This window comes from Equus przewalskii, chromosome 7 (assembly GCF_037783145.1).
Source record: "Equus przewalskii isolate Varuska chromosome 7, EquPr2, whole genome shotgun sequence".
Classification (NCBI taxonomy): Eukaryota; Metazoa; Chordata; class Mammalia; order Perissodactyla; family Equidae; genus Equus; species Equus przewalskii.
Genome location: NC_091837.1, coordinates 39,777,498 through 39,804,053, shown reverse-complemented (window position 1 = coordinate 39,804,053; position 26,556 = coordinate 39,777,498). Strand labels below are relative to the sequence as shown.

Sequence of the window (26,556 nt, the reverse complement as noted above, 5' to 3'; positions counted from 1 at the left end):
GCACGCTCTGCTTCGGTGGCCTGGAGTTCACTGGTTCAGATCCCAGGTGCAGACCTATGCACCACTTGTCAAGCCATGCTGTGACAGGCATCCCACGTATAAAGTAGAAGAAGATGGGCATGGATGTTAGCTCAGGGCCAGTCTTCCTCAGCAAAAAGAGGAGGATTGGCAGCAGATGTTAGCTCAGGGCTGATCTTCCTCAAAAAAGAAAAAAAGTGTATTTTATATATGTATAAATATATACATATTTATATGTGTGTGTACACACACACTCACAAATATATATACAGTCACATGGGACAATGACTGCAATATTGTTAAATGAAAAAGCAGATTTAAAAACAGCATGATCTTAGTTTTATAAATATCTGTGAGGATAGAAAAACAAAGCCTGGAAGTAAAAACATAAAAATTCTAGAGCCAGCCTGATGGCCTAGTGGTTAAAGTTTGGCGCTCTTACTGCTTCAGCAGCCCTGGTTCGTTTCCTGGGTGCAGAACCACACCACCCATCTGTCAGTTGCCATGATGTGTCAGTGGCTCACACAGAAGAACTAGAAGGACTTACAGTTAAGATATACAACTAGGTACTGGGGCTTTGGGGAGGAAGAAAAAAAGAGGAAGATTGGCAACAGATGTTCGCTCAGGTCGAATCTCTCCCTGCAAATAAAAGAAAAGAGTTGTTAGAGATAGTTGATTTTTAAAAAATTCTAATAGTGAATGTCTCTGGGTGCAATTTGATTTTTTTCTATGTATTTTTCTATAGTTACAGATTCATTTTTAGAAGGATTATGTGTTTTATAACTACAGTTTAGAAATAGTAAGGCTATTTCCATTTGGGAGGAAAATGGATTGTGTTTCTGATTCATCTAGTCCTGCACGCTAATCATCAGCTGATTCCTTTGAAGTAATAGAATGTCCGAAAGCTTTGCCGATCAGCACGCCTGCGCTGTCTTAAGCCAGTTCCCAGTGTCTATTTAATGAAACACAGAGAGAACGCTCCTTCCTTCACCCTCACCGCCACTGAGCCCCTCCCTTCAGCTTGTCCAGTGCGGTGATCTGGAGCGAGATCTGGTTAACATCCTGCTCCACATCTGGAGAACCTCCAACCTGCTCAGAGGCAGAGGAGAAAGACCCACGCCAGCCACGCATTACATTCTGTGCCATTAGCTAAAGAGTATTTGTTATTGTTGTTGTCAATGCCTTAGCTTCTTCTTGTTTTCTGACCCTTTATTAGTAAACTACACCACAAAAATCCAAGTGTATCTATTCCAGAAGTAAACCTTGGCTTTGGTACCAGTGAATTTATATCCCCAGTGGAGCTGAATTAGAAAGTACTGCGCTCCAGATCACCTGCCTCCTGTGTTTACTTGTTTGTCATTGTAAGAATGTCTTGCTTGAAGATGGAGGAGGGAACCAAGATATTGGTCTATCAAATAATTCTAAATCTTACACAGTGTCAGGAAGATGGCAGTGTTGTCCTTTTCAGTGGAAAACTCCTACACTAGAGGTACTTTCATATACTAGTGGATGTGACATTTGTGTTTCCTTCTTTTCAGGTGGTTACGGACCATTTCTATCATCTTGTTCTTGAACAAACAGGATATGCTGGCAGAAAAAGTCTTGGCAGGGAAATCAAAAATTGAAGATTATTTCCCAGAGTATGCAAATTATACTGTTCCTGAAGATGGTAAGATTTTAAAACAAATTTCTCCCAAAGAAGGGAAAGAATTCTTCTTTCAGTAGCCCTATAACTATAATTCAAACACTTCTGATGAATCTTGGAAATTTAATTAATTTAAATCAATTCTCTTGGCTACTGCCCCATCCTCAAGTACTAGAGTATTAAAATGTCCATTTAGGATTCCATTTATAGACATTTCAGTTTGACTTTCTGTACAAACTGTGCTGCAGGAGAAAGGGCAGTTTTGGGTGTGCGTATGTCATTTGCTGGGTGAGTTCTGCCTCTTGGTGGCTTGGTTGGGTCTGTTGTGGACTGGGCCCGTGTCAGCCCTTTACAGCTGCCCTCAAACTGGACCCCCACAGTAACCTATGTGGGAGGTTCCGTTAGTCTCATGTTTTCCTGTGGAAAGTGAGGCTGAGAAAGGCAAAGTCACGTGTTCAAGCTCGCTCAGATGGAACCTGGGAAGGAAGGCACTCTTGGAACCCTTCAGCCCTGAGCCCACACTTTCAGCTGCCATATTTCCATCTCATCTCCAGCGATGGCTTTGGCCGCAACACTGGGGATTTCTGTCAGACTGACCAGCCATCCCAGGCCCCCAGAGACTGCGTGGGTTGCCAGGACGTGGGACTTGCAGTGCTAGAGCCAGAATTCCTGTCCCGGGCAAACCCGAAGAGTTGGTAATCCCATTTCCCACTGCCGCTCTTCCGTTCTGACCATACGCTGGGCCACAGGAGTCTTGTAGGAGGGATTTGTTTACAGCGAAGTAACACCGCTTCTCAAAATCCAAATCCCAAACTAGATAAAGCAGAATGAAAGGGACTTCCCTAGAAACTTGGGTTAGGAAGTTGAGAAAATTCTTCATCATCTCGCACTAACCTCATCCAGCCTGGTGGTGTCCTTTCCGAGGCTGTAGATAGTGTGCCGCCCGCCTAAGGGAAATCATCAGCGCACCGCTTGTGTTGCCCTCTCTGTTGCTGGATTACCAGTCTCTCAGCAAGCCGCGTCGTCTTTAACTTTCCCAGTAGCCAGCCCCACAATCCCCTCACACCCGTCAATACTCAAGCTCAGCGGAGCTTACCTCCAAAATGCCCACTATGACGTGCTCCTCTTTCTTTCCTTCCTCACGGCCTTGGTCTTGGCCCTCCTTTCCCTTATCTCAGCTGTAGTTCTGGTCAATGTATCTTCCTGCCCAGGCTCCCTGATTCTGGTCACTCAGCTTTCCGGAACATTCTCTGAACTTCTGCCAAAGTCATCGTTCTGAAACACAGCCATAACTCTGCTATGGTCCCTACCAATGTTGGCTTCATCTCACCACAAGTTGAGGCCAAACCTAGCCTAGCCAGGAAATACTAAAAGCTGTCCTCCCCACTCCTCTCAGTGGATATTGTGCTGCCCTCATTGGTGGGTCCTGTGCTCCCCCTCCCACACTTAGTGGATCCTGTGTTCTCCCCACCCTCAGTGGATTCTGCCCCTCCCCCAGACGCTCAGTGGCTGCTATGCTGCTCCCCGGCCCCACTCCTCCCCCTGCTTCTCCTCTCTCCCCTCTGCACACCAGGCTCCTGCCCTAGGCCGAGCATGGTGGGTCTCCAGGTCAGGCCTGACTCAGCGCTGTCTCCCCATCTCCTGCTGCACATGCATGATGATGTAGTCACAGTAGTGGCAACAGAGAAGGAAGAGTTGGAGCCTAGATTTTAGGAAAATAGATTTCATGGAATCACAGAAAATATTGAATGATCCCGTGAACTTAGAATCTATGTGGGAGGAAGACTCAGAAAGGGCTAGGGTCAGAATAGTCACTACGGTTGATTTCAGTTAGGGGCTGCAAATGCCTGAGTCTGTGGGAGGGGCAGGGAGGAGGGGGTCTCCCCAGGAACAAGGCTGATGGAATGAGAACGCAGCCCAGATGAGCGCAGCTACTCCTGAAACCACCGCCCTGGGCCTGGCGCCCAGCTCCTGGGGGCTGCCGAGTCCTCTCTCCTTGGGAGGGCTCTGAAGGCGAAGCCAGTGTGCTGATGGGCAGTGTCCAGTGAGATGCTTTCATTTTATTTGAGTGGAAGTTATCCCCCTGCACCACCAAAAAACAGTTTCATCAGAGCTATAACGGTTAAAATTACAATGACTTGGGAGAAGGGGGGAATGAGAGTTCCATTTTAGCTTTTTGCCTTGCCATCTGTGTGTTTCAATGCTGAGTGTACAGCAGTCTGACTTTGGGATTCCCTCTATATTTTCCATAGAGTTGTATCTTTGTTTCACGTCACTTAAATGAAATTCCACTTGTAATTTCTACAGCAACACCAGATGCGGGAGAAGATCCCAAAGTGACAAGAGCGAAGTTCTTTATCCGGGATCTGTTCCTGGTAAGCGATTTTATTAACCTTTGCTCTCCTACCAACTTAGAGTTAGTGTTGTTCTTTGCAATTTGCAAGTGACGTACCCTTTCAGGATCTCATTTCATCTCATTTCATCTCCCCTAAAATGATAAGAGACAAGAGAAGGCATCGTTGCTTCCTCTCCCAGCTGAGCACCCTGAGGTTCCGCGAGGTTAGACTTCTCACCTCGGGCCACACGGTTTCCAAGCAGAGACAGGCAGCGCCGTGCTCTTGCCCCTGTGCACAGGCCCCCGGGACCGACGCTCAGGGGAACCGGATGCTGTTCACTTGTACTTTCTAAGAAGGAAAGAGTCCTTCCGCAGAGTCTGAAACACCAGCACCCTCCCCAGGGGTAACTCTTCCTCCATTCAACATCAGAGGCTAACGGTTCACGTTAAGGTGGACCAGCTCAAATCCAGACAGTTCCTTTTTTATGTTTTTTTCTTTATTTTGAGATAATTTTAAACTTACGTAAAAAGTGAAAGACTCATACAATGTACTCTTCACCAAAATGGGCCAATTGGTATAATTTTGCCACATTTGCTTTATCTATCTGTCTGTCTGTATTTTTTTCTTTTGAATAACGACCATGTTTTCGAGTTTTCCTAGCTTGAAACTAGTAGATGCCAAGACATACCCTACGGCATGTTCCGGGTTGTACCCAGACAGCTCTTGGCGTGTGTAGACTCTGCTTCTGGAGACGTGGGGATCTTAGCCCAGTCTGCAGAGGGAGGGCCAGGCGCTTCGGTGGGATCCCATACTCCGGAACCCCTTTCTCCACCCTCTTCCCGCCACACCCCCTTGGATTGCCTCTTGAATCCTACATTGAAGTAGAAAGTAACAAGGATAAGAAATCATGTCCCCAAAGTGAGTTCTGAGGAACAAGAGTTTCCAGAAAGTTGGCAGGTGGCACCGGGGAAGGGCTCTGCAATGAATAACCCTGGGAAATGCTGTGCAGAGAAAGTGAGAGGGTCCCTGTCCCCAGACCCCTCGGGACCTGGCTCTGCGGCTGCGCACTGCGAACCTCTTCGGTGAGGGAGATGAGCTTGTAAATCAAGGGCTCCCTTTTGCGAGGAGCATCTTGCAAGACCATAAAATACAAAATCGTAAAAAGTGATCCACAAAATGCTGTTCTAGTGAGAACGAGAAGTTAACTAAGTGTGCAAATCGGGCATTTCGATAAAGAATAGAAAGAGAGCTGCGCCATCCCCCCAAATGAAGGGCGTGCCTCCGCCGTTCAGACCTTGAGCAGAAACCGGTTATCCTCCAACAGTGCACAAAGCCTGGCTGGTACGCAGTTTGCAAATCAGGGAAATAAAGCCATGGGGTTATTGATGGACGTGCTTTATTGTGCAATTTGCCTGGGCCAGTCTGAGAAGTTTTGGGTGGGCACGCCTAACCCCAGATTTAGAAGGCAGCCAGGGCAGGTTGCACAATTGGTTATTTATCAGTATTTAGTCTGGATAGGAGCAAATCTTGGGTGAAACAATAACTTTGGTAATACAGGGCCCCAAGAGCAGAGTGAGGAATGAACGATACAGATGGAGAGGAGGAGGTGGTGGGAAGCCCTGGCCTTGAGGAGGGTGAAAGTGGGTTTGGGCCAAGAAGGGAGAGGGCATAGTGAGACCCTCTCTCTGAGAAAGGCCTTCTCCTTAAATGTCGCCATGGAGGGTGCTGACCACCAGAGGTTCATCCCAGACAAGCTCACTTCTTCCCATGTTGGGGAGGCATGGACTGTCTCCAGAGCAGGAGGACCTTAAAACAGAGAAGCTAGGAGGAGGGAAGGCCAGGTGGTCAGCCCCAGTGTCCCGCCAGTTACCGTCACCCAGTCCTGTCCCTCAAACTGGAAACCAGCTGCAGGCCCCAGCCCAGACCTGAGCCCGAGTCCCCCCCAGGACCAGTGACACCCAACCGTTTGTTTTGTTTTTTGCATTGTGACCTTCAAGTAAATTCTTTGGTTTCTTTTTCCATTTATTTATTTATTTATTTATCTGTTTATTTTTGTTGAGGTAACATTGGTTTATAATATTATACAAATTTCAGATGTATATCACTGTATTCAATTTCTGTGTGGACTGCATCACGTTCACCACCCAAAGACTAACTATCAACCATCACACACGTGCCTAGTCACCCCTTGAGCCCTGCTCCTTCGTCCTTCCCCTCTGATAACCACCAATCTAATCTCTGTGTCTGTGTGTTTGTCTGTTGTTGTTTTTATCTTCTACTTATGAGTGAGATCATACGGTATTTGACTTTCTCCCTCTGACTTATTTCGCTTAGCATAATACCCTCAAGGTCCATCCATGTTGTTGCAAATGGCAAGATTTCATCCTTTTTTTATATCTGAGTAGTATTCCATTGTGTATATATATATATCATGTCTTCTTTATCCATTCATCCATTGGTGGGCACTTAGGTTGCTTCCAAGTCTTGGCTGTTGTGAATAGTGCTGTGTGAACATAGGAGTGTGTGTATCTTTACACATTTGTGTTTTCAAGTTCTTTGGATAAATATCCAGCAGCAGAATAGCTGGATCGTATGGCAGTTCTATTCTTAATTTTTTGAGAAATCACCATACTGTTTTCCATAGTGGCTGCACCAGTTTGCACTCCCACTAGCAGTGTATGAGGGTTTCCTTTTCTCCACAACCTCCCCAACGCTTGTTATTTCTTGTCTTAGTAATTATAGCCAATCTGACGGGAGTGAGGTGATATCTCATTGTAGTTTTGATTTGCATTTCCCTAATAATTAGTGACGTTTAACATCTTTTTGTGTGCCAGTTGGCCATCTGTATATCTTCTTTGGAAAAATGTCTGTTAAGTTCTTTTGCCAATTTTTTAATTGGGTTGTTTGTTTCTTTGTTGTTGAGATGTATGAGTTCATTATATATTTTGGTATATTAACCCCTTGTCAGAGATATGGTTTGCAAATATCTTTACCCAATTGTTAGGTTGTATTTTCGTTCTGTTGGTGGTTTCCTTTGCTCTGCAGAAGCTTTTTAGTGTCATGTAATCCCATTTGTTTATTTTTCTTTTGTTTCCCTTGCCTGGTGAAACGTGGTATTCAAAAAGATGCTGCAAAGACCAACGTTGAAGAGCATACTGCCTATGTTTTCTTCCAGAAGTTTTATGGCTTCAGGTCTTACATTCAAATCTTTAGTCCATTTTGAGTTAATTTTTCTGTATAGTGTAAGATAATGGTCTACTTTCATTCTTTTACATGTGGCTGTCCTGTTTTCCCAACTCCATTTATTGAAGAGACTTTCCTTTCTCCATTGTATGTTCTTAGCTCCCTTGTCAAAAATTAACTGACCATAGATGTGTCGTTTTATTTCTGGGCTCTCAGTTTTGTTCCATTGATCTGTGTGTCTGTTTTTGTGCCAGTACCATGCTGTTTTGATTACTATAGTTTTGTAGTATATTTTGAAATCAGGGAATGTGATACCTCCAACTTTATTCTTTTTTCTCAGTATTGCTTTGGCTATTTGGGGTCTTTCATTGTTCCATATAAATTTTCAGATTCTTTGTTCTATTTCTGTGAAAAATGTCATTGGGACTTTGATAGGAATTGCATTGAATCTGTAGATTGCTTTAGGAAGTATGGACATTTTAACTGTTAATTCTTCCAATCCATGAGTGTAGAATATCTTTCTGTTTCTTTGTGTCTTCTTCAATTTATTTCAACAACGTTTTATAGTTTTCAATGTACAGGTCTTTCATCTCTTTGGTTAAATTTATTCCTAGTTTTTTATTCTTTTTGTTGCAGTTGTAAATGGGGTTGTATTTTTTTTCTTTTTTTGGTGAAGAAGATTGGCCCTGAGCTAACATCTGTGCCAGTCTTCCTCTATTTTGTATGTAGGACACCACCACAGCATGGCTTGATGAGCAGTGTGTAGTTCCACATCCAGGATCCAAACCCACTAACCCTGACCCGCCGAAGTGGAGCATGTAAACTTAACCACTACACCACTGGGCCAGCCCTAGGATTGTATTCTTAATTTCTCTTTCTGTTACTTTGTTGTTAGTATATAGAAACACAAATGATTTTTGTATGTTGATTTTGTATTCTGTAACTTTTCTGCTTTCATTATTTCTAATAGTTTTTTGGTGGATTCTTTAGAGTTTTCTACATATAAAATCATATCATCTGCAAATAGTGACAGTTTTACTTCTTCCTTTCCAAGTTGGGTCCCTTTTATTTATTTTTCTTGCTCTATTGCTCTGGCTAGGACTTCCAATACTATGTTAAATAAGAGTGGTGAGAGTGAGCATCCTTGTCTGGTTCCTGTTCTTAGAGGGGTAGCTTTCAGTTTTTCTCCATTGAGAATGATAATAGCTGTGGCTTTGTCATATATGGCCTTTATTATGTTGAGGTACTTTCCTTCTATACCCATTTTATTCAGAGTTTTTATCATAAATGGATGCTGTATCTTGTCAAATGCTTTCTATGCATCTATTGAGATGATCGTGTGATTTTTATTCTTCATTTTGTTAATGTGGTGTATCACATTGATTGATTTGCAGATGTTGAACCATCCCTGCATCCCTGGAATGAAACCCACTTGATCATGGTGTATGATCTTTTTAATGAATTGTTGTATTTGATTTGCTAGTATTTTGTTGAGGATTTTTACATTGATGTTCATTAGTGATACTGGCCTGTAATTTTCTTTTTTTCCGTTGTCCCTGTCTGTTTTGAGATCAGGGTAATGCTGGCCTCATGGAATGAGTGAGGAAGCTTCCCCTCCTCTTCAATTTTTTGGAAGAGTTTGAGAAGGATAGGTATTACATCTTCTTTGAATGTTTTGTAGAATTCACCAGGGAAGCTGTCTGGTTCTGGACTTTTGTGTTTTGGGAGGTTTTTGATTACTGTTTCGATCTCCTTACTGGTGACTGGTCTATTCAGATTCTCTATTTCTTCTTGATTCAGTTTTGGTAGGTTGTATGATTCTAAGAATTTATCTGTTTCTTCTAGATTATCCAATTTGTTGGCATATAGTATTTTTGTAGTATTCTCTTATAATCCTTTGAATCTCTGAGTCATCCATTGTAATTTCTCCTCTTTTGTTTCTGGTTTTATTTATTTGAGCCTTCTCTCTTTTTTTCTCGGTGAGTCTAGCTAAAGGTTTGTTAATTTTATTTTTCTTTTCAGAGAACCAGCTCTTGGTTTCATTGATTTTTTCTGTTGTTTTTTTAGTCTCTATTTCATTTATTTCTACTCTAATGTTCATTATTCCCTTCCTTCTACTGATTTTGGGCTTTGTTTGTTCTTCTTTTTCTAGTTCCTTTAGATGCACAGTTAGATTGTTTATTTGAGATTTTTCTTGTTTGTTGAGGTAGGCCTGAACTGCTGTAAACTTCCCTCTTAGAACTGCTTTTGCTGTATCCCATAAATTTTGGAATGTCATATTTTCATTTTCATTTGTCTCCAGGTATGTTTTTACTTCTCCTTTGATTTCTTCAGTGATCCAATAGTTTTGCAGCAGCATTTTGTTTAACTTCCATGTATTTGTGGCTTTTCCACTTTCCTTCTTGTAGTTGATTTCTAGTTTCATACCATTGTGGTCATAAAAGATGCTTGGTATTATTGCAGTCTTCTTAAATTTATTGAGACTTGTTTTGTGGCCTAATATGTAATCTATCCTGAAGAATGTTCCACGTGCATTCAAAAAGAATGTATCTTCTGCAGTTTTTGGATGGAGTACTCTGTATATATCTACTAAGTCCTCCTGGTCTATGGTGTCATTTAAGGCCTGTGTTTCCTTATTGATCTTCTGTTTGGATGGTCTATCCATTGATGTTAGTGGAGTGTTAAAGTCGCCACTATTATTGTGTTACTGTCTATTTCTCCTTTTATGTCTGTTACTAATTGCTTTATATATTTAGGTACTCCTATGTTGGGTGCATGGACATTTACAAGTTTTATATCCTCTTGTTGGATTGTTTCCTTTATCATTATGTAGTGCCGTTGTTTGTCTCTTGTTACAGATTTTGTTTTAAAGTCTATTTTGTCTGATATAAGTATTGCTACCCCAGCTTTCTTTTCATTGCCATTTGCATGGAGTATCTTTTTCCATCCCTTCACTTTCAGTTTGTGAGTGTCTTCAGGCCTGAAGTGTGTCTCTTGTATGCAGCATATATATGGGTCTTTTTTTTTTTTTTATCAATTCAGCCACCCTATGTCTTTTGATTGGAGCATTTAGTCCATTGACATTCAAAGTAGCTATGGGTAAGTATGTACTTATTGCCATTTTGTTACTTTTTTTCTGGGTGTTTTGGTAGTTCTCTGTTCCTTTCTTCCTCTCTTGCTCTCTTCCCTTGTGATTTGATGGTCTTTAGTATTATGTTTGTGTTCCTTTCTCTTAATGTTTTGTGTATTTATTATAGGTTTCTGGTTTCTGATTACCATGAGGTTCATATATAATAACTTATGTAAATAGTAATCTATATAAAGTTGATGGTCTGTTAATTTTGACCTCTTACTAAAAGCCCTACTCTTTTACTCCCCTCCTCCATTTTATGTTTTTGATACCGTATTTAACCTTTTTTCTGTGTGTGTATATATCCCTTAATCTCTTATCATGGAAATGGGTAATGTTAGTACTTTTGTCTTTTGACCTTCCTATTAGCTTTATAGGTGATTGATCCACCACTTTTACTGTTATATTTGCCTTTATCAGTGATTTTTTTTCTTTGATAATTTTCTTATTCCTATTTGTGGCCTTTTCTTTTGCACTTAAATAAGTTCCTTTAACATTTCTTATAAGGTTGGTTTATTAATGATAAACTCCTTTAGGTTTTGCTTGTCTGGAAAACTCTTTATTTCTCCTTCCATTGTGAATATTAACCTTGCCAGGTAGTATTCTTGGCTGTAAGTTTTTTCCTTTCAGCACTTTGAATATATTGTGCCACTCCCTCCTAGTCTATAAGGGTTTTGCTGAGAAGTCAGCTGATAGCCTTATGGGGTTTCCTTTGTGTGTAACTTGTTGCCTTTCTTTTGTGGCTTTTAGGATTCTCTCTTTATCTTTAATTCTTGACATTTTAATTATAATGTGTCTTTGTGTGGGCCTCTTTGGGTTCATCTTTTTTGGTGCTCTCTGTGCTTCCTGTACCTGGATTTCTGTTTCCTTCCTTAGGTTAAGAAAGTTTTTAGCTATTATTTCTTCAAATAGATTCTCTGCTCCTTTGTCTCTCTCTTCTCATTCTGGGGCACCTATAATCTTGAGTTAGTATGCTTGAGATTGTCCCAGAGGTCCTTAGACTCTCCTCATTCTTTTTAATTCTTTGTTCTTTTATCTGTGCAGTTTGGGTGATTTCCTCTAGTCTTTCATCCAGCTCAGTGATCCTTCCTTCTGTGTCATCTTCTCTGCTGTTGATTCTCTCTAGTGAATTTTTCATTTCCATTATTGTATTCTTCAGTTCTGATTGGTTCCTTTTTATATTTTCCAATTCTTTTTTGAAGTTCTATGTTCATCTATTCTTCTCCCAGTATCAGTGAGCATCCTTATGACTATTAGTTTGTACTCTGTATCAGGTAGATTGTTTATCTCTGTTTCATTTAGTTCTTTTTCTGAGGATTTGTCCTTTTCCTTTGTTTGAAACATATTCCTTTGTCTCCTCATTTTGCCTCTTTCTCTGTGCTTGTATCTATGTAGTAGGTAGGTCAGCTACATCTCCCCGTCTTGGAGAGGTGGCCTCATCTAAGAGATGCCTTATGGGGCCCAGCAGTGTGCTTCCCTCTTGTCACCAGTTCCAAATGTTCCAGGAGTGTCCCCTGTGTGGGTTATATGTGCCCTTCTGTTGTGACAGGATTGCTCTTGCTGCAGGTGCCCTGGGGTTGGGGGCTAGCCTGTCCCCCTGGCCAGCTGGTTCTAAGTCTCAGCTGTGTGCAGCTTCTACAGTCACTTTAGTCACTTTATTGGGTGTGGGGAGCCCAAGCACAGCTGGCTGCAAGATCTAATAGCACTCACATGCCGCTGTTTTGCTGTTAAGTGAGTAGGCCCCCAGTGTGGCTGGTTGCTAGGCTCAGGGGCTCACAATTGCTGTAGGCCTCTGGCCTATGAGGCTGTTATCAGCTCTCTCAGGAGTGCAGCTGAGTGGGGCCAGCCCCAGGCGTGGCAGCACACAGTTATTTCAGGCATTGGAATGTGGGGCAGATCCTGCATGTCATTTGAGAAGGCCAGTGGCACAAGTCAGCTGCAGCCAACAAGCCCCACCACCCACAGGCCCACACACCCCATCAATGCAGTCCTGTTCTGCATGCATGCCCCACCCTGCCAAAGCAGACCCACTCACCCTTCTGCAGGGGTCCCACACAACCCGCCAGTGCAGGCCCACCCCTCACACACACCCTACCCGACCAAGGCAGACCCACTCACCCTACTGTAGAGGTCCTACATACCCACCTAAGTGGGTCTGCAAGTTCCCCGCACACTTCCTGGTGGGTGCAGCCAGTCCCTAGGGTGAGCTGCCTGTCCTAGCTGAGCTGGATTAAATCTGTGCTCTAGTGGATGGGGCCAACCCCTGTGCTAACAGACCAGGGGAAGAAATCCAATGGTGTCTGCCAGCATCTGTCTCAGCACACCTGTACTAGGTCACAGTAATGGCTGCCACCAGTGTCTCAGTCCCTGGGGAAGTGGGCCCAGCCACCTCCTGCCGCCCTGAAATGCACTCAGAGCTGATCAAGTGAGTCTCTTTTACCAAAGGACTGTGCACCTTTCTTTCTGGTGATTTTGTGTTGGTTTCCAGAATGGGTAATTCTGCATGTGGCCCTTTAAGAGCAGGCTTTTCTTTCTTTTATGTTCAGTAGTTTTTCTGTGTGTATTCTCCGTTAGTTTTAATAGCCAATAAAGCCAAGTGTTATGGCAGTCATCTCAGTTTTGCTGAATTCAAAGGCTGCTTATTGTGGCATAGATGTCCCACTCCTCCAGGAAAAGGTTTGCACCTTAAGATTGCTCCTACCTGTGAAGCACCGTGGCTGGAACATGGTTTTTTCCTCAGCAGAGGAGTATTTCTGCCTCTTCCACCCCTGTCAGTGTTGTCCCTTGTTGTGGGGATTCTCTTTATCCAGTTTCCAGTTCTCTCTCAGAGGTGATTGTTCCACAGGTAGTTGTAGATTTGTTGTGTCTGTGGGAGGAGGTGAGTTCAGAGTCGTCCTACACCACCATCTTCCCAGCAATACCTGACACCCAGCCTTTTAAAGCAGAAGGTGCTGAGTGTGAGGTCAGCTCCCTGTGTCTTGATGCTCTTAGCACCTGTTAGAAGAAGCCCGTATTTTTTCTGGGCTATCTTCCTAGTATTTTATGAGCTCCCCTCAGATTTCTTTTACCTTTAACATTATCTCCTACAGAGAGGCCTCAGAGAGTCGGGCAGCAGCCAGGTGACCCACCCAGGCAGAGTCTGGAACTGCCCAGTTTTTCTTGATAAGCTTATTTCTGTCATTGTTAATGAAAATTACTGTGTTTAGAGATTTAAACTGTTTGAAGTTTGCAAACTGCAACAGTCTTTGTAATGAGTCCATTCCTTAAATGTTTGTTGCTCCAGGCAGGGACAAACTCATCAGATTATTACAGAGCAAAGCCTATTTTTTCATTCATTCACTACGCACTTACTCCATGAGTGCCGTGTCCCTCACCTGGTGCTTTAGAACTAAAAAGATATTCAATCTACACATTTAAGGGTCCATAAGTTTAAAAAAATGTTTAAAAATTGTTCAAGAGAAGCCCAACTATTGCTAAAAACAAGTCTCTCCTCCTAGGAGGAGTTTCACAACGTGATGAACATTTTCACAACACCCCTGCAAGGGCCCTGGCATTTCTCCAGGGGCTGTTTCCCAAGATGCTTTGCAGAAAAAGAAGGTGGGGGTGACTAGAGGACGTCCGGGGAGTCCTGTGAGCACCTATGAGGAAAGTTGCATATGACCTCTGCATTAGTCCGGTCAGGCTGCCATAACAAAGTCCTGCAGACCAGGGGACTTAAATAACAGACATTTATTTCTCACAGTCCTGGAGGCTGGAAGTGTGAGATCAGGTGTCAGCAGGGGTGGTTTCTCCTGAGGCCTTTCTCGGCTTGTAGATGGCCATCTTCTCTCTGTGTCTTCACATGGACTCTGCTCTGTGTGTCTCCATGTCCTAATCTCTTCTTATGAGGACACTTGTCTTACTGGGTTAGAGCCCACCCTCATGACCTCATTTTAACTTAATTGCCTCTTTAAAGACCCTGTCTCCAAATACAGTCACACTCTGAGGTGCTGGGGGTTAGGACTTCAGCAGATGAATGGGGGTGGAGGGACACAATTCAGCTTATGACAGCCTCTCTCCACAGTGCCCCACTTAGCTTCACAATGCACATGAGCATGTCACACTAAGATGTCCTCACAAATCATGACTGATAACGTTTAACTCTGTGTTTCCCAGTTATCTGGCCACAGAGCATCTCTCTCCCAGAACACCCATGAACCTTCCACTGGTAGCCAAGGGACACCCCTAGGAACCTGAAGTTCTGTGTGGAGGAGGAGGCAACATGACCAATGCACTATCCATGCAGAGCCACTAACCATACCTGGATATTTAAGTTTAAATTATTTAAAAGAAAACGAAAAATTCAGTCTCCCTGTCTCATCAGCTCGTAATCGTGGCTACCAGTATGGGCAGGGCAGATGTAGAACATTTCTGTTATTGCAGAAAGTTCCACTGGAAGGCACTAGTTTAGACCTTCATTTGTGGAAAATTGTACCCTGAATTCTGCTTCCAGTGGCTGTCATTTAAAGGTACGTCCTGTTTCAACTGAACTCTGAGCTTCTGTGGGCAGGAGATGAGCATCAGGTTCTCCAGCAGCGTGTTCAGGGTTTCGTCAGTCCCTACGGCTGTGTTCCTGTGTCACACGAACAGGACAGCCACCCCAAACCCTCCAGTCTTTGATCCAAGTGTTGCCTAAATTCTTCTCCAAAAATTAACGGGGTAGGGGCAGTGTTCCCCTGTATCCCTGGGTGTGGTGGCGAGAGCCCCACAGCACAGCCGGCTCTTTTCTTGCAGAGGATCAGCACGGCGACAGGGGATGGGAAACATTACTGCTACCCACACTTCACCTGCGCTGTGGACACGGAGAACATCCGCCGGGTGTTCAATGACTGCCGCGACATCATCCAGAGGATGCACCTCAAGCAGTATGAACTCTTGTGAGGCGGCCCCGGGGCTGGCCGCCTCAGGCCTCCCCAGCCGCCTCTCCTCTCTCGGCCACCGGACCAGGTGGAGCATTTATTCCAGAACTGCCTGTCAGACCCAAGCCATGGTAGAAAGTAGTGAGTTCCCAGTTTCCTCCAGCTGCCATGTGTCCTGCTCTGTGTTGGCTCCGTGTATGTCCACCAAGCCTCTGGCTACCTCTGTCCCCCTCAGGTTTGGTTTGTAGCTTTTGTTTTCATTGAACACGGCCTTCCACGGCCTCCCCAGCTCCACCAACTTGTGTCACTGCAAACCGTCCGTTCTCCCTTGGGTGAAATTTCTCTGGGTGGGGGCCCCTTTTATTCATCCATTCAGTGATTTATTGATTCATCAAGAACTTGATAGATGGGAGAGAAACGCATTTTTCTGAGTGAGCAAGCGTGATTGTGGAGGCCTATGTATGATGTGGTGGGCCACACGCTTTCCAGTTTTGGCTTTAAGCTGCAGGTGGCTGCCCCTTCTGATCTGTGTTGGCCCAAGACTTGAGTAGACCCCAAGCCTCAGAGTGGAGGGAAACCCTTTCTCAGTCATATTTAGAGTCACTGCCAGCCTCAGGCACCTGAATTAGAGCTACTTTGAGCCTTTTACATTTAGGCAGAAAACCTGCCACATTCACTCCTGGGAAATGTGTCCTGGCTAAAAATGATTCTCTAGACAGTCACAATGCTTGAGCAATAGTCTCCTTTCATATGTTCTTTTTGTTGTTTTATTCATGGTTTATTATACTGTACAGACCACAAAATGTAATATTATTTTGTATAACTACTAAAGAAAAACCCTTGTAGATCTTTGTGCCTTGATTATGGCTGTACCTGTAAAAGACATGTGTTTTTATTGTGCTAAACAGCTAAATGTCACCATTACCTGCTGCTTGCTCAGAAAAGGGGAATGAATGGTATCTGTAGAATTTAGGATATTTTATCAGGTTGGTACTTTTAAAAATGCTCCTTGATAAAATATATATGTATATATAAATTATACACATTAATTACATCTTACAAACAATGCTGTACCAACATCATAAGTTTCTTTCAGGGAACCAAGGATATTTTCTCCCTCCAGACAATAGGTTTCTTGATTCCTTTGCTATTTAAAGCCTTTTCCAAGTTCCCTGAGTAGGACTAGGTCAACCATTCCCTTGCTCAAAGCTTTGAACCACTTACTTGACCACAGATTCGACTGTAAACAAATAGCAAGAAAAATACAAAAGGATGTCAGTGTTTGCGTCTGGCCCAGGAGAACCAAAGGATGGCATCTTCATCTGCCTTTTGAAGAAGAAACATTACAAAACCTTTATTTGAAATATAAAGTCAAAATATACATTATAAAACCTTTACTTGAAAAGCAAAGTAAAAATATATGGCTATTTCTCAAACTTGAAAGATTTGCAAATGCAGCCTCAAAAGTGCTGGTACAGTCCACTCTCTGGAGAGCAAGAAGCACCGGAGCAGTGATGGTTCATGTTCGAGCCACAGCCTCCGCTTCCAAGGTAGTTCTCTTAGGTCGAAAATAATCTGGAAAGATGTCCAAAATTATATTTCAACAATACAACTCCCGAGAAGTGACAACCTAGCCTACATTGCTTCATGAATTTCCTTTTACTCTTTTATTTAATAGTTTAAAGTTTACTCTATAAATCAGCATTGTATAATCCTTTATAAACTTATCCACATTTACTTCTCCATGAAAGAAAGGATAAGTTTATAGACAATGCAACAAACACATATTTTATCTCATTTTCACCAAATTCCTGTTCCTCCCATCCTTAACTGTTTCATAGAACTCTCAGTTGAACTGAGACAAAGTGGAAAATATTTTCAGTTTCCATTGCACTTTCAAAGTAAAACATGAAGAAAAACTGGAGATACACCCCCACACATACACAAAAAATGAAACTGTGTATTGTTACGTGCATTGTTACTCAACAACTCCCCTGTAACTATACCTCCTATTTAAAAGCTTAATTAAAGAGCGAGCCAGACACTTAGAAAAAAGACAAAAAGAATACATTTGATCTGGCTTAAAATTATCAAGACATATTTACTTTTAAATACCAAAAGCCACTTCCAGTCCATTTTTCAGGTTTCTTTTAATCATTGACAGGCATTAAATTCAGATTTAACAACCTGGTCTGCTAGAGAGACAATTACACATATCTAAAAATCTGATTCCATTAATTTAGCACAGAAGTACAAAAGACTCTGAAAACAATTTATTCCTGCTTGTAGCATCTGTACTTTTATTTTGAGTGTACAGCTTATAGTATATAGGAATTTGAGAATCACGTCACAGGAAGATAGAAGCAATCCCATGGTCTGCGTCCGCCTAATCGCAAGCGTGTTCCGGGCTGCGGCTCCGTCTCGCGGAGGAAGGACTGTCTAGTGCATGCGAGTGATGCCATCGGTAGCTTTTACATCTTGTACAGAGACCATCTTTGATTATACATATATTTGATAAAATGAGAAAACAGACTTGTTGTAGAGGACGTGGTCCATTTTTATAGCATGAGAACAGTACAATCAACTATTCGTTCTGCAGTAGTTTGCATCAGTGATTTAGAATTTCTATGATGCGCATAAAGACAGCCTACTTTGGTCTCCTCTCACCTAAGCACTGCCCAAAGTTCAGTTTCTTTGGTTTTGATATTTATTACTGAATGCAAAAAGTCTCCTGCTCTTCATGTTGTCTTAAATTTCCTGAGCAGCTTCCAGCCAAGAACAAAAGGTGAGCCTAGAAGCCCAAGGTGAACTAAGATGAGGACCACAAGGAAGCCGGCCGCTCCGCAGTACACGGTCAGAACGGTGTGCTCGAACGGGAGGTAGCACTTGGCGAGCGCGTACTCTGTGGGCGTCATGCTGCCCTGGAAGGGAGAGGAGAAGGTTAGGCTGCGCTCAGAGCTCCGTGCACAGCTCCAGCTCACAGTCTGACTTAGAGACAGCAGAGGAAGGGCAGCCTCCTTGCCTTACTCGGTGAGGCAGGGAAGCGGCTCTCCTCACGGGACACTGTGGGGGCACGGCACTCAGCCTGCACAAGCCACCACCCACCAACCACAAGCACTAGTGAGAGAAGGAAGTCCGAGTGTGCTGAGTGGCGACGGTCTGGGGCTGACCTCTCCGGTGAAACCAGCCCCTGGCACAGTCACGCCTCTAAAAGAGAGTGAGCACATGCGAGAGACGCAGAGAGGCCTGGAGATGTAGATCAATGGTCATCGAGGGACAAGGAGTACTAGGCTATTTTCATGCAGTTGAGGCTAAAATAAGCACTCTGTGACCTAGAAATACATGTGCCAGGGGCATCTCGGTGGGCTTTTTTCTTCTTTGGCAGACATTTTTGCTATGTGGGATGACAGTGGCGAATGTTTTCATTCACTTTGCATTTGAAAACATGAGTTTTTCCCCATCTTTTTAAAAGTAAAAGTACCTGACAGAAAAGCATTGTGAACTGGATGCTGGGACCATGGGTAAAAGAAAGCAGCTGAAACATCAGGCGGCCGCTAAGTGAAACAACACCTCTGATCACCTTGCAGGAGTGGTAGCATTGTTCTGCCAGGGCAGATGCACATGCTGGGAAAACAAGGTGACTGAGTGCAGCTAATGACTAAACGATCCTGGCTCCCTTGAGGATCACACGCACGGAGCCTAAGATCAGAGGACGCTGCTGTCCCTGAGGGAGCAAACGCTGTAAGACGCCCCTCCCCTCGGGCCTCCAGTAATAAAGGCATGTTTACTTGTCCCCAGAGCGGTGTTGAGACAGAGGGCAGTGTGTCAAGCTCAGTGTGCGTGTGGAGTGGGGGGAGTTTACTTATGGCTTTGGCATATTTTTACAGATTGCAGCAATTAAATAGTTGATTACTGTGTTGACTTAAATACTTATGAAAGCTTTCTGATGAAAATAAACGTTCACATTACCATGATGAAGCTGGGGTTGTTTCTGTTCCTCCAACTGAAAGACGGCACGCTGAGCTCGGGGGTCCCGGCCCCGTGGAGCACCTCGCAGGCGCTGTGCGTGTGGCCGCTCAGGACCAGGCGCGGCCGGAGCCACCACAGCAGCTGTCGCGCCCAGGGGACAGCAACAGACAGTTAGTGCTTGGAGGGAGCCCTGAAAGGGCCCAGAGCCAAGCCCTCACTGATGTCCTTAAGTTAAACGTGAAATCCCTACCGGGTAGGATGCTTTATGTTTTCCTTGAAATCCTCCGCTTTGTTTAGACTCTGTCAAAACTAAGTTCAGGCTCTCAGGGAGAATCTATTCTTCTTACCCCCGATTTTATACTTTTTAAATCTGTTTTATCTTTATAAATATTTTTATAAATTTATCTCATAAATATATTTATAATTTATTTTACATAAATATATTACATTATATATTATATAAATATTTATTTAAGAAAGCACATTTTAATTAAGTCCCTAGAAATTTAACTGTAAGTTCCATTCACATTTCCAAATACATTTAAGTTAGTGGAAAAACTTTGAATAAAGAATAGCTGAGAATATTATTAACTCAATATTAGGAAATAGAAGTGGATTTACTATGGGGGGAAAGGAAGAAAACGATGACGTGAAAATCTGAGATACTGCCAACACCCTCCCCTCCGTCCTCGGGTCAGTAACTGTGAAGGTCGTCTGTTTTCTGGCCAGCAGCCGGGACAGGAGCAAACCTTTTGTGAGGCCTCCCGAGAAAGCACGTCGTATCTCTCCTTAAAGGGGATGTCCCTTTCATCTGCAGGGGCCGCATCCTCCCCGGAACAGTTAGCATCGCTTCTCCGGTAAAGTGGAAAATGCTGCCCAGGGTTTAGAGAGGAGTCAGGTGTGACTTCATGAGGCCCTGGGTGGTGCTGCCAAATACTGGGGCCACTTTCTCCCCCGCTCACCTGCACAAGGACTGGGGCTGACGCTGGCAGTGGCGGTCCATCTCCACACCGGCTGGAGCGATGCTCCTGCTGGTCAAACATCAGTTAACCTGGGAAACCCAGCCTGCACTGAGTGGTAGGAAGGGCAGAGGGAGCTGAGAGGTGCACAGAAGCACCAAGGGCGCCTACTGGCTGTACTCAGAAGACGCAGGAACAGAGGGCACCTGTGCTGTTCGGAGGATCTCCTACCTCTCGGGAGCAATTCAGTTTGTGAGAAATTTCGATGAGTTCAGCTTCCGCTTCAGAGCAGATGTTGCAGCTGTCCCCTTCCAGTGCGACACTGTTGACCATCACAAAGCTGAGGCAGATGGGAGCAAGAGTCAGGGCCACTGGGCTTCCCGTGGATCGTCTGCTCGCAACATTGTTCCCGTGGAACAAAAGCTAAGCATCCACAGTAGGAAGAAATACGGCCCAGAACAGCTTTAAATCTCAACTAATCTGTGTTTTTAGGCATGAGTTGATACTAAGACAACAAAATAGCATTCCTGGGAGTGGAGTCCAGGATACGGTAAAAGGATTTTTAACCCTGAACTTGTGAAAAATCCCAGATTACAGAAGCTCTGAGGTCAGACTACCACTACTCAGCATCTAACTACACATCTGTGCCTCATCTGTAAAACAGGGATGTAACAGTACACCCACGCCATCAGCTCACTGTGAGGATAAAGGCAATACTACAACACAAGAGAGCCTGCCACTGGAAAGGACTCAGTAAGTGTTAGATCCTGTTATCACCAAGTAAAGTGAACTGCGGGCACGGGCACGGTTCAGTGACATCCACACACTCAGCAAACATAACAGGGCGGGGGTGGGTGGGCATTAGAGCTAACTGGTTTGGATAATCCCAAACTAGATAATAACAAAGTCAGCTATCCTTTGCAATCACTTTACCTTAATCGTATTTTTATAGACTCCCATTAAATATGCTTTTATTTCCTACACATCTATCAACTGGGCATGAAGAAGGTACCTATTGGTAAATATTGGTTGAAATTTAAAGAATTTTAGAGATGAGGAGCTCACCAATCAAATGATCTGAAATATAAGTGTGTTTCCAGTTTCTTAAACTCTCTGCCTGGGGAGAGACATAACTCAAACCGTGTCAAGTCTCCGCCTGACTTAGGAAGGAGGCTACTGGGGACTCGCCCTACAGACAAAGGGAGGGACAGCACGAGCATCTTTGGAGAACCCACTGCATATTGGTCTCTGGGAGCTTCAAACAGGTTGTCTCAGTTGACGGGCCTAGTGAGCTGCTACGGCACAAGTCAGCGGGGTACCAGGCACCCGCAGGAAGGATATGATCAAAATAGAAAAAAACCTCCTCTCCCCCCTTTTCTTCCTCCACTTGGTCTGCAACTAGAATAGTGTGTATGGTCTTGTTCACTGTGCTGCCAACACACACACGGACCAGAAAGAATCCAGAGAAGGATATGGAAATGGCCACACAGAGGGGGAACTGGTGCCGATGGCGAGACTGCAGGGTTGGGATGCTTTGATCTAAAAACCAGGGCTGATGGAAGTTGGGGGTGGGTGCATAGCTACAGAGCATGATGAACACACTTGCCACCAAATCCTAGGACACCATAACCACAGGAACATCCTTGATAAAGGAAAATCAGTACATTTTGAGTAAATAAAAAATACTCCTTTACAAAATGAGATGATGAAATTTCCATCACCCAGAGACAGCACAGACAGAACAAAATTCCCTCCGTGGCTAGACAAAGTCATAGACTAACCAATTCACTGTGGGTTGTTAGGGAAAACCACAGTGACAACTCCAATGGTGACCATCAGCGAGGACAGCCTGAGGTACTTTATTCAGAGACCGTAAACCAAGCCAGACAGAGCATGAGTTTGACCCGGTATGGCAGTCACCCTTGAAGAATTGAGTTTCCAAGGACTAAAGGTCTTCATAAGAATTCACAAATAATACTCACTTAACTCCTTTCCAAGAAAACAGCCTTTCAGGGTTGAAAACCTTCTCAAATCGTTTTATTTTATATGTATTCATCCTACATTCAATTGCAGAAAGAAACATTTTTCAGAACAATCCATTTTAGAACCTCTTAAGAATTATCGAGAACATGGAAAATGACTGTCAGGATTTGAGTGCCAGCCTTGCATTGTTAATTCAGAGCTCCAGCTGGCCCCAGGCTATCAAGGTGCAACTCTCAGCTCCACTACTGACTAACCACGAGGCCTGGGGCAATTGACTTAGTCCCCGGGGCCTCAGTTTTCCCATTGGTACGATGGATAAAATAATCAGGTCGTGGTAAAGATTGCATGAGATAATATATGGAAGTAAAGTGCTTAAAACAGGTTAGCACATCATAAGCACTATATAAATACTAGCTATTAAAGTCTAAATTGTCTTGTTTCCTGATTCCCAAAGAAAATAATTGCCATTAAATGAAAGTTTCAAGTTAGAATCACCCAAGGGCACATACAAATCATTCATTAAACAGAGATTTGTTGAGAATGTACAATGCACCAAGAGAGAAATCCTTGCCTTCATGGAGCTTACATCCCAGAGCTCATGTCTTTCAAGGAATACAAATTTCCTCCATACAGCACAAATAAGGCTTTCGCCTGAGTTATAGCAGGCTTAAAGTCATAGTTACCAAAGCTTTCGTGGTGCAATGCTTTAGTGAACTACTTACTGGTAGTGGAAGCCAATGTCATGGTTGCCAGCAACTACCTTCAGCTGCACATGCTGTGGGTGTCTGAACATTTTCTGAAACCGCTTGACATCGTCTGCCCAGGCCTGTGACAGAAAAGGGTCACTGCTGAGACCCAAAGAACCTTCTCTTCTCTGTGGCTAAAAAAATGCTCCCTATTTTGAAGGTGAGAAGTTAATTCCCCCGTCCAAATCAGATGTTCATAAAGCTAATGCAGAACTTACTTAGAATTTCTAATTCTATGTCATACTTTTTTCCAAGACTAACAATATTTTAATTATTTAATTTCATGATAAACTTTGATTAAACGGTATCCTCCCATCTTAAAACATTCACTGGTATCCTCAAAATATTTGGTTCATACACCTATTATCATACCCTTAAGACCGTGCATGGAGCCCAGGTTGAGAATCACTTCAGATCTGGACATGTTATAAGAACAGGTTCTGAGGAAATGTCAAGCAAATTCTCGTGTCTCAACCAAGATAAGTATGAGCACGTCCCTCAGCATTGGCATTTCCCTGTGACTACGACTGTGGGCATGAGAACTGATGACACATGGGAGAAAGACAGACAAAATCCAACAAATATTTCAAGATTATTCTGACATTTGCTTTAACAATTAAAGCTTGAGAATTGTGTTCATATAGTTCTTATTTTTATTAAGCCAAAAACATCAACTGGACAAACACTCTAGGGTAGATAATACCTAGTTAAATAATAATCAACCTAAAACTTTTAAATCTGGCCTAACCTGGGAAACACACTGGATAGAGAATCCTTCAATACATTTACACAGACTTCACTTTAACAAATAATATTTAAAGTTGGAATAACATAAAATCAGAATATAAGCTTAGAAAAACACAAAAACAAACTGTTGCCCTTAATTTGCAAAAGCAACATATATATACAACCTCATTTTATAACAAGTTGCTTTTTACATATAGCATGTCCATGATCTCCTATTTAATTATGGACTAGATTATAACAAACATGCAATCCTATAAACTGTCGGTTTCTATCATATTTGGACTAAGACTTTCTTCGTACAGCTTTTGGATTGTCCTGGGAAATGCCAATGAATTTTTTTATTGTCTTCCAAAAACTATTAGTAACTGAACATTTTTAACTAAGTAGCAAGAATAGCTCTTTTTTTTTTTTTTCATTAATTTCGGGAATGTAATAAGCAAAGCATTCTGAAAGCAAAGGTGAAAACAGCCTTTCTCTTCTTTTTGTGGAAAGGCTCACATCACCTCATCACCCAGGCAGAGGTGAAGCGCCTGCTGAAGGCAGAGGAACCTCATGCCAAGGCTACTTGGCTCCTTCGACACCTCTCCCTCAGAAGAAAGAAACTAAGAGGAGATGAGCAAACACCTTTTGTAGCACAATTCTCATAATTCAGTGGCTGGATGAAAGTATAAAGTCAAGTTACATTTCAATATGTATTCTGTAATTCTGGTGACACATGAAATAGCATCCATCTTGCCTAATTTTTCCTTTTCTAGAGCAGTTCATGGGAACATGCATTCCAACAAAGTGATGTCTGGCTAATCCACACACTGCCTACATAGACAAATCAAGAGCCAATCTAACTCAAGATTGGTGTTAGACACAGACCCTAGTGATCTTCAAGACAGACTATACATTTTTAATACTGGTACTAAGTAAAACTTCCAACCCTAGCTGATATTGATTCATGGATTCTCTGGGCTGCCTGTGCCGGAGCCTCAAAGCAGGATTAGGGTGCCTGGATCACACTCACCTGGGAGGAGCTCCACTTTCCTTCATCAAAGATGTCCCCCAGAATGAAGATGACTTCTGGCTGCAGCAACCACAGAGCCGTCTGGAAGGCTCTCTCCATTTGCCATTCCCTTGAGGACAACAGGAAAACGTACGGCATCAGTCTGTTTCTTGGGTGGTGCTTACTATTGTCTTATGGGCCATTTAAAAAGTTAACTAAATGATCCCATTTTCCTTTCATGGCCCCACCCATGCATTCCCATCCTCTGCTTGGAAGGGCCAGAGTCTATATCCAATAAAATGTGGGGAACAAAGGCACCAAAGGAGAATAGGGCTGTCCCTCCCACACATCACCCCTATGTAGTACCCGCACATCAGGCACACCAAAGCCATCACTCAGTCATGAGAGCCCCAGAGGTCTGAGAGAGCTTAATGCAGCTTCCAAAGATGCCCATTGTGGACTAATTGTGTACCACATCGAGGAGATGATAGCATCTGGCTTAAGTTTCACTTCTTGAAGGGACCTCAACTTCCTTCCTGCCTTCAGAGTTGGGGGGAATCAGTGACAGAAACAGACTAGCCAATATCAAAACTATACATCCTTTAGGCTTCAGACATACAAGTAGTCATCCTGTAGGTAAGACAAGCAAATGGAAAGAGCCTGGGATCTGGAACCTGAGAGGCAATGGCTTAACACCCCAGCTCCACTCTCTAACCAGTTGTGTGGCCTCGAGAATATGGCCTAGTCTCTCCGAATCCTAGTTTCTTCATTGACAAATGGAGATAATAAAAGCTACTTTCACAAGATAGTTATGGGATTCAAAGAGACAGTATTTGTAAAGTGCCCAGCACAGCACCAGCACACAGTAGGTGTTCAAAAATATCAATGCTTTCTCAACCCTTCCTCTTCTCTCTAACCAACTATGACCTATGTCATTTTCCTAAGGATCCCAATTCTTCCTCCTTTTTAAGGGATGCTCCTGGCTGCTTCTCCCCTACGAAAGAGCAACGTTACGTCCTGGGGCATATAAGAAGGGGAAGGTAATTTCTGGTTAGAGGAGACTTTTTCAGCCCCCACCTAAAGCGCTGCATGTACACATCTTCACTCAGGATACCTCTCAAAACACGTTTCTCAGTTTTTCTTTTTTAATGTTATTCACCCTGCAGAAGACAACACCTGAAAACACCAGCAGCAAGAGGGCAGAGAGGACCGCTTGGGACTGGTCATAAATAAAGCTCAGTTTGTAAGGCTCAAACAAAGCCAAAAGAACCCAAGTCTCACCCTGGCCCTTCTCTAGCTCACACATCTTCTGGTTCAAAACTCTGAGTGAAAACATAGAGCAGCCCCTCCATCTTCCCGTCTTTCATCTTGCCCTTTTCACCCACCCCTGGGACATTACGAATTTCACCCTCCCACCTGACATAAAGTTCATCCATATCCACAGCATTCTGAAGAGGTTCTGACTCACAAGAATACAGACCTGTTCAGAGAGGCACAAGTGAAGCCATGGTGAGGAACAGGGGTCAGGGTGCCCGGTCAGCAGGGGCAAGAAGGGGGCTCTGCTGACGGTGGTTGAAAGCCCCCATCAGTCACCTCTTGGACATTATTCACAATGGCCAAAAGGTGGAAGCAACCCAAATGCCCATCGACTGGTGAATGGATAAACAAAATGCGGTCTATACACACAATGGAATATTATTCAGCACTAAAAAGGAAGGAAATTCTAACACATACCACAACATGGGTGAACCTGGAGGACATTATGCCAATTGAACTAGGCCAGACACTGGGGCCGGCCCGGTGGCACAGCGGTTAAGTTTGCACATTTCACTTCAGCAGCCAGGGGTTCACCGGTTTGGATCCCGGGTGCAGACATGGCACAGCTTGGCACGCCATGTTGTGGTAGGCGTCCCACATATAAAGTAGAGGAAGATGGGCATGGAGGTTAGCT

The 26,556-nt window shown here is 43.5% G+C and overlaps 2 protein-coding genes across 40 annotated transcripts in view; one reads left to right on the top strand and one right to left on the bottom strand.

The window, feature by feature from the left end:
* GNAL (G protein subunit alpha L) overlaps positions 1-19,188 on the top strand; it is a 147,118-nt gene extending 127,930 nt beyond the window's left edge. For all 11 annotated transcript variants that reach the window (XM_070629661.1, XM_070629659.1, XM_070629656.1 and 8 more), the window contains 3 exons: positions 1,557-1,687; positions 3,971-4,038; positions 15,086-19,188. In XM_070629661.1, the coding sequence (XP_070485762.1) occupies positions 1,557-1,687; positions 3,971-4,038; positions 15,086-15,232 (346 nt within the window). In that variant the 3' untranslated portion in view covers positions 15,233-19,188. The remainder of the gene's footprint in view (positions 1-1,556; positions 1,688-3,970; positions 4,039-15,085) is intronic.
* The window catches only part of MPPE1 (metallophosphoesterase 1), a 31,745-nt gene continuing 21,726 nt past the window's right edge, over positions 16,538-26,556 (bottom strand). For 13 of the 29 annotated variants that reach the window (XM_070629634.1, XM_070629635.1, XM_070629639.1 and 10 more), the window contains 8 exons: positions 24,627-24,735; positions 22,844-22,947; positions 22,121-22,195; positions 20,370-20,478; positions 20,142-20,207; positions 19,929-20,051; positions 19,180-19,320; positions 17,483-18,131 (listed from right to left, as the gene is read on the bottom strand). In XM_070629634.1, the coding sequence (XP_070485735.1) occupies positions 17,949-18,131; positions 19,180-19,320; positions 19,929-20,051; positions 20,142-20,207; positions 20,370-20,478; positions 22,121-22,195; positions 22,844-22,947; positions 24,627-24,735 (910 nt within the window). In that variant the 3' untranslated portion in view covers positions 17,483-17,948. Of the gene's footprint in view, positions 16,786-17,482; positions 18,132-19,179; positions 19,321-19,928; positions 20,052-20,141; positions 20,211-20,369; positions 20,479-22,120; positions 22,196-22,843; positions 22,948-24,626; positions 24,736-26,556 lie in introns of those variants that run through there. The other 16 variants (XM_070629626.1, XM_070629625.1, XM_070629621.1 and 13 more) reach the window with 3 other exon arrangements.